The 11413-nt window shown below is 46.8% G+C and overlaps 1 protein-coding gene across 1 annotated transcript in view; it reads right to left on the minus strand.

The window, feature by feature from the left end:
- LOC119097823 (organic cation transporter-like protein) overlaps positions 1-5040 on the minus strand; it is a gene marked incomplete at its 3' end in the record, with an annotated part of 10936 nt that extends 5896 nt beyond the window's left edge. Inside the window, exons 1-2 of the mRNA XM_037220779.1 lie at positions 4752-5040; positions 3076-3196 (exon numbers count right to left, since the gene is read on the minus strand). Of these exons, the coding sequence (XP_037076674.1) occupies positions 3076-3196; positions 4752-4918 (288 nt within the window). The remainder of the gene's footprint in view (positions 1-3075; positions 3197-4751) is intronic.
- Positions 5041-11413: the final 6373 nt, after the last annotated feature.

Raw genomic sequence — 11413 nt, forward strand, 5'->3', positions numbered from 1 at the left:
CCATGGCCTGACTTTGACCTGCCATAGGCCAGCGACCATACAAGGTACATCTAATTTTTTCATGCTTAACGATCCGCTATTCAATTTTGCTACAGCTTTACAAAATGTGGCATGGCTGCACCGCGCCGTTCGGAAGCCATTCTGGAAGAACCTTCGGAGAGGGTCACTTTGACCCCCCCGCCACCCGAGCCCGTGTTAAGGGGAATGTCCTACTTTTGAAGAAATTTAAGTAAGTATCAAATACGATGTAGTAAGCTCACGTATAAGCTAGTACGCTTTGGGTGGAAAAGGCTGCCCTAGACAACATAATTTCTCTGTTTAGTAAATATGCTCCTCAATGCGTCATTGTTTGAATACGCTATCATACCTTCCAGAATATTGATTGAGACCCAGTTGAAAGCCGTTGTATCTGTAAGTCGTGCTCACGAACGCCAGATATAAACGACCCAACTATTCTTCTTTTTTTGCTTTGATCGCCAAATGGCCAATGGAATGGCATGATTTAAATGACGTTATTATGGCGTCATGAATGCCTGGCTGGCCTTGAAATAGTCTTCCCGAAATAACCTGCACACAGTCGCGGGCGGGCGGGAGCTCAGAAACTAAACGGGTTTACTTCTGAGTAAGGGCAGAGCTGTGAGCTGCACCAAATGATCTTCCACGTGACTATTTCATTTCAAATATGTATACAAATGTGGAAAATTTCCTTCAAGTTATTCCATCGCAGTTTTATTTCCGTCATAGCTCGTACCACTGCCTAGCCTCCCGTATTATGCGGCATAAAAAGGATTCATGTTTATGCTTGCCATGACCGCAAGGCATTAGTTGAGGGCCAACTGAAGTTGCTAGAAATGGTGCTGACGCACGCCAGTTCCGGATAACTCGATGATCATACTTTTCCTTGACCTTGAACACCACATGGCCAATGGGGTGGCAGTGTCGGGTGACGTTACTATGGCGTCATGCATGCCTGGATGACCGTAAAGTATTCTGCACGAAATGGTCTGCGCAGGTTTGCTGGCGTCGTGCTCAGAAACCAGAGGGAGGTTTGAATCTTTAAAAGAGCATGGCTGTGAAGTGCGTTGAATGGTCTTGATAATGGTTATTTCTGTTCAGAACCCTATACGGATGTGAAAACTGTAAACACCCTCTTTAAAACAACAAGTGAAAAGCTAAACGACTAAAAAAGCTCTCGGTACCTAAGTCCTCAACATTTGTTCGCAACGTCAAATGATAGCTTGAAAGACTTGCCTTTTATTGGCAACCCTTTAGTCGAAGTCATGCCTGTCACATTTTGCGTTCCGCCGCATGACAAGGTAGGCTTTTTCACTGCATCTCATGAAGCTCAAGGTAATGCAAACAGTTACAAACAGTATATATTTAGCTATGTCAGGTCATTTAAAACCCCGTTTGTTCAAATGTGCCACATAGACTAAGCCAAACAGAAATCTTATACGGACGGTATGCACCGCTGACCCATGTATGATGCAACATCTCAATCGCTACCCAGATCTGTTTGTTTTGTCGTCGTATCATGCTTAGTTCCTGCGATAACGAGATCGGTCTTCAAACACAAAATGTAATCTACATGAACTGATCTGGCATATCACCGAACACACCACTTGAAGGGTTTCTGCCTCTCAATGGCTTGCTGTGACAAAGGCTATGTATACTGCACTTCCCACTATGCATGGGTGCACAGATCAGAAGGAAGAAAATGGCTCAAGCTTTGATTGATCAAGTAATGGATTATGATTTAAAAGTTCCTAGAGTCAGTTAGACATTTGATTTACCGAGAGGTGCCGGTTAACCGACATTGTAAAGCTAGGTACCGGCTATATTGACGCTACTCAATATTTTGAGCTGAGATCATCCTCAATAGTAGATGACCTCTTGTCTAGAGAGCATGATGCTCAAAACGGGGTAAACTCAAGAGAGGATGATGCTCATCTACTAACGTCCCATCGTTGTTCAGCACAACAACATCCTGGCACATTAAAGGTCGTTTAATTAACTTAAAAATTTTGAACTCATGAGGCCGAAAACCAGGAGCTGAATTCCTCTCTTTGTTTTAGCAGGTAAATGATTGATTTATTACACATTGACATTTATTGACTGGCTAAAGAGTATATTTCTCTAGCATCTTTCGAGGTGGCCTGGTGAGAAAACAAAGCGAGTCCGAGGGCTGGGAAAGGTGGGAAAAATGTTCTTTCAATAAAGGATAGTCTGCGCAGGGGCGAAATTTTTAAAATGAAATGGTGAGTTTGCTCAGGAAAGCATTGCTAAAATAAACGTGAGCCGAAACAAACTAAAAAATGGGTGTTTGTTTTCACGAATTTGGCCCACCTTTTCAAAACTGCAGGGCCAAAACTCTCCAAATAGATAAGGCAACTACACCACTGTAGCTGTGCATGAGGTGTCTTGCTTTACTGCCCGACATCGCTATAACGTATTGAGCTCAAAGCAAAATATCCCGCAGTTTTGGCAACGAAAGGCTGTGACCTGTTCAGGATGACCTGAACCTGTCCTTCAGGACCTGTCCTTTTGGGAACAGATTCCTCGTCTGCAGATTTGACCCCATTACGGCTGTTGTATTTCTTCCCCGAAAGAAAGACTCCTTCGACTCTTTCAGCTCACTGATGATGAGTGCTTAACATGGGTGTGCACAGGGTTTTGTGTTGGAGGGGTCTTAAAGAAAGTTTTTCACTGAAAACCAAGTTAAGCATGCCGAAGAGACGCGAAATTTATTGCATGACGTCATACAACCTCGAGTGCTCTTGATCTACTCATTTGCACGTGTCTTCTCCAAATGGTTTTAATGTTAGCATTTAGTCGCGCTCATATTGATGCATACCAGGAATTGACCAGGCAGAGGCACATGCCCCAGGGTTCATTATGCGAGTACGTCCCTGGTGCTCACTGAGCTCCATCCTCTTTGCCCTTAAGAAAATCCTGGCTGCCGCGCTGTAAACACTCGCACGCAACAAACGCAGTAAGCCTTGAAAACGTGCACCTTGTCCGTGCACTGAGCAATACGTGCATGCATGAACCCCGCTTTCCAAAGCAAATAATTACCTTCGTGATCAGCTCTTCAGGAAAAGGTTTTCCATTCCACTTGGCCACGTTTCTTAGCACCTCCTCGGCCTTGTCATTCCGGCCGACTGCCATCAGCCACCGTGGTGACTCGGGAAGAAAGCTGAAACGTCCCGTTTTATCAGTCAGCTTAGGCATAATCGATTTCGTTGCCGAAAACTGAGACTGTGTGCTGGTACCTTGAGGCTGAGTCCGAGTCTGTCGCATGCTTTTGAATCGCACGAGTTTAGCTTTGAGCCGTGATGACGACGTGCAGTTCGTACCTGAGTCGCAGCTAGTTCAGAAGTGCACTAATCTGGGCCCTGGTCTGAGTACTGGTGTCTTGACTATGAGTCCAATGAGCCCAGAGATCTGAAAGCACACTGGAAACTCTTACTTTAAGAGGTGTATTCTTGGCGCGGGTATTGCATTCAAAGAATGTGGCGTTACTCACTTGCATCTCTAACTGATTTTTGCAAATGCCGCTCTTAAAGGCAAAACAATTTAAAACTGAACCGACAAACCATCAGAGCTAAAAAAGCAAATAACGTAATCGACTTGGCCATTGTGTAATTTGGCCATAAGGTAATCAACGTGATCGACTTGGCCATAAGATAATCAACAGGCCGTTGTGTTGATTGCCTTATGATTTTCAATTTGAATCACTCAAGGACTGCGTTTCCAGACCTCGTTAAAGAGCCTGAACGTGACTGAGACTGAGAGGCTAAGCGAGCGATCTTAACTCACATGCGTGGAAAGTGGCGGCATTTGCTCCTGATCGTGAGACAATTTTTTTCCAGTGGCCAGTCTTCATACTGCAACATTTCTGCGACGACGTGCTACATACTGTGGCGTTTTGGTTTGGCCGTGGATCCCATGAAATCTGGTGCTCACTAACGCCATTTAAGTCGGTGGAGCATTGGAGTAATGCTTTAAACGTTATGCCGTAGTAACCCGAAAAGAAGAACATGACAATTTTACATTTCTGCTGCTCTGCACTCTTAAGGGCGAACAAAAGCCGGATCATTGAAGCATCCATTTTTGGCTTGGTATGGAAAACTTCTGTCAATTTTGCCTTTACGCTCGATCTCTTCGACTCGCCCCGGACTGCTCTCCGGCGCCATCCTCGCCAGACCGGGGGTAAGTTGTGTCTCACCCCGATCCCTAGCCACCCGCGCACAGAACGGACAACAGTCACAGGAAGCTTTTTCCGGAAGATGATGATAGGATCCAACGTGCTCGATTTCATATCAAATCTGAGGCCATATACCCAATGAAATGGCAAAATAAATCGATGAGTATCCAGATAAAAGTCCTGAAAATATATTAGATAACTATGAGTGACGCAGTGAGAAGAAATGGCAGGACTACTAAACATCTCTTTTCATCATGGACGAGTCCGTCCACATTAGCGGCGATTTTAACAGTCATAATCTTTAGATTGTTGCCTGCGAAGACCAGGATATGGACTGATTCATCCAGGCCGAAAATTCGGTTACGTTACTCTGCACACGCCCATTGCCCGGCAATGATTTGCGCTTACGTTGCCGCGAATGACGTCTAGAACCGGTTCTCATCTGTGTACGTGTAAGTTCGGTTTAACAGAAATGCCTACAGCCCGACTTTGCCCATCTCTCTAGCGCTGGTAGAAACATGAGTGGGCGATAGCAATATCTTACAACCAATAGGAGCAGAAGAGTACAATTGGCGCCGAGTAGATCAGCTGCAGCGATCTCCAATCCTTGACGAAGATGGGGAACACCCCAGTCAGCGCTTCTCCGACGGCGAAGAAAGCATTAATGAAGATGCCACAGAACGCACGGGCCTCGATGGAAGTCAGCTCCATACCTGTGGGACACGCAAACGGCTGTGAAACGGTCGCACTACGCGCATGGTACTAACCAACTGGCATTAAATGTTTAACAGAAACAACGGCCAGCAAACAACTTAGCCGTCGTCGTTGCGTGCCAAAGACGGGGCCGTTCAATACGCGCCGACGTCCAAGTACCCCCGAAAAGTTTCATTGCATACAAGCAGCACGTATAATCCCGGAGAATCTATTTAATTCTGCATGACAGATCTCCGGTATTTCTGGAGTGTTCATCAAACCTGGTACTTAATGGTGGTAGAAAAGGGACCCTGGGGTCATTGATTGGTCTGCCAGATGACCAGACCAGATTCAAGCCGGTCAGGTATCTTTTTCGCCATATCAGGTATGCGTGACAAGACATAAGCTTTCACTTCGGTGGTGCTGCAGCTACTTAACTAGATTATAATGCGATTCAAATTGCATATAAGTCTGTACAATGAGAGGTTTTAACTCGCGCTCGGGTGGGGGTCAAATTGCCCCCCAAAGGTTTGTTCCGGAATGTTTTCCGAGTTTTGCCATATTTTGCATAGCTGCACTTTGTCCAAATTTTGCATAGGTGTGGGCAATTGAATAGCAGATGGTCTGGCATCAAACATTTAGACGTACCTTGTAAGGTCGCTGACCTACGGCAGGTTAACATCAGGCCATGGTTTCAGGGAAGGTGATTTCCAGGGAATCGTTCAATCTGATCCAACAACGGATGGTTAGACGAAGCCATACCCCTCTGAAATACTTTCTTAGGTAACAAAACAATTGAGTGAACAAATTACGTCGACCTTTGGTCAGGTATAAAGGTCAGATCAAAGTCAAAATCAACCTGATTCATTTCTCTTGGGCTTGTTGTATGGGGTAGTTTCTGGTGCTATTTCAGATTTATTGACAAAAGAAACCGCATAATACACCTTCAGTGGACTTTTTAAAGATCAGAATAGGTCACTGACCTAAAATGACACAGTTCATCGTTTTGTTTTTAAGAGCAAACTGCCTAGCGTCATCTTTATCCTTTTTCCAAATGCAAAACTCAAAGAGGTCTTGCATGATATTGGTCACCATGACCTTCAAAAGGACAAACGAGGCCACTGACCCTAGATGGGCGTGTGCCTTTGTGCTTAGAACAGTTATCTAGGTTCCAGGAGCCCTTTGGGGACCAACCTTGAGTTTGACCTGGTTTGACGTTAGTTGGCACAAAGGTCATAACTTAGGAACCTCAAACTTTGACCTAAGTGATTTCACGTACAGGTTAACACACCCTGTAGATTTGATGTCACTAGCTCTTTTAGTTCCTGAGATCTCAGAGGGGGGAGGGGTCAAATTGACCCTCACCCGAGCGAAGGGTGTCCAACCGGCCACCCGAGCGCATTTTAACTAGACGTATATATTTAATAGACGTATGCATAATCAAATGGCCTATTTCCTATCGAGCGTAAATGTACAAATCGTCGTTTTGCCACCTAGTTTTGCAGGCTTTACCTTCAAAATAGCTTCACCAAAGAAAGAAGATTGATAATTGGGAGCCGGGAAACCACTCAACGTACAGGAACGTAAAAGGTAAAGAACTAAAACACTTGGTCTGATGCACCCCCTCCCTCGGCAAAATTCTGACGACGCCTTTGCGCTTGTGCGTTAACCTGTGCGGGATCCTGCGATGTTAACGAGCTCCGCTCCCTGCCTTCTGAATGTACGCGTCGATCAGTTTGCTTGGATCCATCGCAACAGACCCTCCAGCGAGGAACTTTCCAGGCAGTAAACATGAGGCGTCCCAGCCCGCAGCAAACTCGATGCTTCAGCCAGGCACCGGGGAGGGGGGGGGGGGGAGTGGATCGGCCTGCGCGGCACGCACATATGTAACCTCCCCCCCCCCCCTCGCGCTGTCCCAGCCGGTTAGCACACTCAACGCTTCAGTCAGGCCTCGGGCCTGCGCAGCACCCACACCAGCACGAACGGCACGCTGAAGAAGCCGCAGACGACGGCTGCGGCGAAAACGCAGACCGGATGTAGACGCCGTAGTTGGGCGCGAAGGCCGCGGCCGTGCCCACGGTGGCGGTGAGGACGACGCCTGGCCATCAGCGTCACCACCCGGCCCCCCACCTGTAAGGGACGGCGCCCTGGACACAACCTGACACAACACACCCGGCCCCACCTGTAAGGGACGGCGCCTCTGATACAACCGTGCACGCCTGGGTCACGCGGAATGCTAGTGGGACGTGACATGCATGTTGTAGCAACGTGATGCAGTTTGCTGCAGTTTGTTGTTTCTTAAAAGATGTTTATCCTAGCCTTTCGAATGGGTGGATTTCTGCGCTCAGGGCTCACTTTAAGCAGTGCTTGTGTGAACCCTGACATCTTACCATTCGATCGTGCAATACAGGTAGCGGCAGAGTTCGGCCAGAGTTTGGTGACGATGAGCTTAACGCGCACACAATGTTTGGCATCGGTCCGTTTCGCCCTCCGATATCCTCTGACCTTTTTCGCGGCCGCTACCACCCAGCCGCAAAGCCATATCCGTCAAGAGCAGAGAGCGAACGCCTAAAGAGACTCGAACTCACCCCTCCACGGTGTGTGGATGTGAAGGCGGGGCACTGACCAACGGAGCCATCGGGACAGACAGTTTCAGTTCTGTGTTGACGTTCCGGACGAACGAAAAGCAGAGCGGTCAAAGAAGGCGGCCGATCTGAAACTGCGAGGCGTTTGAGCAAATCAGTCCCGTTTTTCTGTGAACAAAAAAATTAAACAAAAGCTATATTGTCATTGCCGAAAGCCAACGATGTCCACACCACTGAAGCAAAAAGGCCCCAATCGGGCTCCAATCAGCCCTGCCTCACGCCACCGGCCGTGTGGGTTGTGCTTACCTGTCAGCGATGAATCCCGTCAGTATGGACCCGCACAGCCACACCAACGAAAAAGAGGCTGGCGCCGAGCGGCCGCAGAGGCCCGCTGTCGCATACGAGGTCAAACTGCGCGAGAGAACACCTTGTCATGCGGTGCTACAACGAACATTGCATGTGCCCTGTCGCTGCGATAACAGGTGGCTTTCTATTGTGATCTCCGCAATTTCCCCTATGATGGCCACACGGAAGACACGCTGCTGACTGATGACGGTATGCAGGCGACAGCGTTTTTCTCATCGCTTAATAACAGGCATGGCTACAAATACACGCCACACACTCGCCCTTCCCTCATGTCTTCAGAACTAGCGCATTGTTTTGAAATTAACGCATTTATATTGAAGGCGGCCTTCTTGTTGCTGTAATACTGGTATGACATTTGACATGACATCATCCGATTTCTGCAACATTGCGCTTTACTTCAAAAACATTGCTCATCTCACGCATGCTTGACACAAGTTGTTGTGGCATGTCAATCCACCTTTAGAAGAAAGGGAAATGAATTTGGCGACTAGTTATAACCCTACTGTCAAAAGATTAAATGAACGTGATGGAATATTTCATTGGAAATCCAAGGTGTCGAAAAAATGTGTGCGTGTCCAATTATCATTTCATATGTTAGGGCATCCTTTAATATACTTTCGAGAGGAGCCTGAGCCCCATTTCCAACTCTGACTTCAACTCCTCCCCTCCTCAGTGATACTTTGAGTCTCCTTAATGCATGTCAGGAAAATGAGAATACTCGGCCAAAGAAATGAAGAAAATTTATCTTTTATCTGTTTGTCATCACTACTGTTCATTTGGACTAAATGGTACTTCGTAGGCACATGACGCCTTTGTCATGCTTAATGTTCGATAAGTTAGGTCAGTCTACAAACACTCGACAAGTTTTTACAGGATGACACCTGGATTACGATCCAGAACAAGTGACTGACATATGCAGATGGCTTTTAAAAGTACGAGGAGGCCCAGAAAAGAGTTAACCCATGCTTCCCTCAACAGTGACAAGTGTATGTGTTCCAAAATCGTGGGTGTTGTGGCATTCGACTGCTAGTTCAGTGGCAAAACACATGCGATGCACACATAACGATAGCGAGACAACGAATAGCGACCACAAAGGACACCATTTTTAACAAACTGGGAAGCAACATATTTGCATGCTTAACATGCATATATATATATATATATATATATATATATATATATATATATATATATCGCGTCAGACTTCGCTAATCTTCATAAATCAGTCTTGTTTCGCTCTGGGCCATCTTCGATGAACGGGGAACGACGCCTTTTTTCGTCGATCACAAGAGTTTGAAATAATCAGAAATTTGTGTTCTGTGACTCACAAACTATTTTAAGCATTCACTTCAAGCATCTTCACATTGCATTGAAATGGGAAGTTATCGCTACGCAGCAAACAAAGGAGAGGGAATTGACGAAATGTATAAATTTTTACCGGAATTTGAACATCGGGAGTACGCAGAGAGAACGCAACTAGAGTACCCGAAACCAAAGGAAAAATGAGGTTTTGAGGGCAGTTAAGGTCAACCCTATCGACTAAGCCCCCACCCCCCAACCGGTTTCAGAAAGTTAAACTCCTGGCACACGTGCACTGATGTACACGGAAGTGTGCCATCCACGACGCCCGTGCACAGGTACGTGCATCTGGTCTTTGCATGTATGCATGAGCAAGAATCCAGCCTGACGCAACCGATATCGTCATCAAGCAGCCTTTAACCTCAACATGGGACATCGGCAGAAGTACTCTAAACAGAATATAGTCTGTGGCCAGCTAAGTCCAGCGTGGCTGTCATTCCTGAGCCAAATGTTGTTAGACCACGAACTGAGCCAGTGCGGCGTGGCAGAAAGAAGGGGCAGAGGGAGCAAGAGCGCGTCTTTGCCCGCTCAGAAGTCTAGCAGTTCCCTCGTGCTAAGCCTGAAGGTTCTGGATCTTCACGCACGCTATCAATACTAAAATCAAAGATGCTCCCGTAAGTGAGCCAGTGGTAAATACTAAATTGGGTAAAACTGTCCTTTGCTAAGCCAGCGTATAAAAATCGCGTTTCCAGCACAGCTTTGGCAAGAATGGTTCGTGCGGGAAATCGAAAAATTGTTTGTCCAACGCACTTTAATGAGGGCACGATATTGACAGTACCTCCAGTGCTTCAATCCCTCGGTGCCTACTCGCCTCTGAGACGATGGTGCTCTTCATGATGGACGTGTCGTACACCCACTGACTGCAGCCGACGCTCTGCCGGCCGAAACCCTCCGGGTGACAACCGGCTGTCAAGTTATCGCGTTTGTACACATCGCAGCGGCTCCACTGGTGCTCCCCGTCCGGCGGCGTGCTGAACGTCAGGAAGTCGGCGGTGTAGGTGGCGTTGCTGCCGTCCTCACAGCCCTCCACCAGACATCTGACAGTCAGCCCAGGGTCGCCGCATCGGCTCGTAAGAGGCCGATCTCGGCCTTCCAACCCGATGACTTCTCGTGGTCGTAATGGCTGACAGACAATGCGGTTGACTCTCTGCAGGCAGTGCTGCGACTCACAACTGTTAGAGCAAATGGCTTGATATGACAGACTTCGAGTCTAATTTCGTATTATGAGTCTGTATCTAGGTGGTCTCACGCTCCGAAGGTATTGTGGCATGAGTTAAGATTTTCTATGCTTCGTAACACACCTGCACCATCCACTGCGCTCAGGGCCTTTTGAAATGTTAAAAACAATGTTCCACATTTTAATGGGGTTTTGAACTGAAATAGTCATCTCGAAGACCTTTCGGTGCTGTTCACAGCCCTATCCTTCTTGAGACCTAAGTCTAGCTAGTCTCTTAACCACGCTCCCGCGAAAATGGAGAAGGTTTATAGGGGAGAATAGTTTCAAAGTCATCTTGGCATTCATATTCAAATCCTGCCATGCCATAAGCCATGCGACGATCAAGGCCAAAAAATAGATGCCGAGGCTTACGTATTAGGCGTTCGTTAACACGATTTCCAGATAAAATGACCGTTAATTAGAGCTTAATCATTGATATGCAAGGTGCGATGGCGTTATCAAACCATGACGGATTGAGAAGCGTAGTTACTCAGCAGAAAACTGTGCCGTCTAGAGCAGCCTTTTCTGCTAAAAAAAGGGTGCCAATTATATGAGCGGGTGAGTTTGTTCACATAAGTGAGCTTGTTTCATTACATCTGATGCCTAATTCAATATCTTTAAAATTTGAGTATTCCTTTAAGTGCAATGGAAAATAATGAGCCCCACTGACGAGATACCTCCCTCGCCCTCCGCTTTTTCTACACACTGCTGTCCTATTCCTGTTCTAGACCCTACCTAGTCCCATCTCATAACGCTGCCAGTTCCCTGCATCCTTTTTGTAGTTTTTCAACTATGCGCCATAAATGGGCTAAATCTTAACAGGAATCTGAATTTTGGGAGACGTTAGGGAAATCCATTTTGGGATTCATCTCATTGTTGGGATTACCTCGACTGAAACGTGATTGTAAAAAACTGATTGCGTTGTTGCGACTGCATGTTTGAATTGCTCCTCGAACATCCATGACGATGCGTTCCCATCCCGTCCCC

The sequence above is a fragment of the Pollicipes pollicipes genome, unplaced genomic scaffold (assembly GCF_011947565.3).
Source record: "Pollicipes pollicipes isolate AB1234 unplaced genomic scaffold, Ppol_2.1 Scaffold_4466;HRSCAF=5256_pilon_pilon_pilon, whole genome shotgun sequence".
NCBI lineage: Eukaryota > Metazoa > Arthropoda > Thecostraca > Pollicipedomorpha > Pollicipedidae > Pollicipes > Pollicipes pollicipes.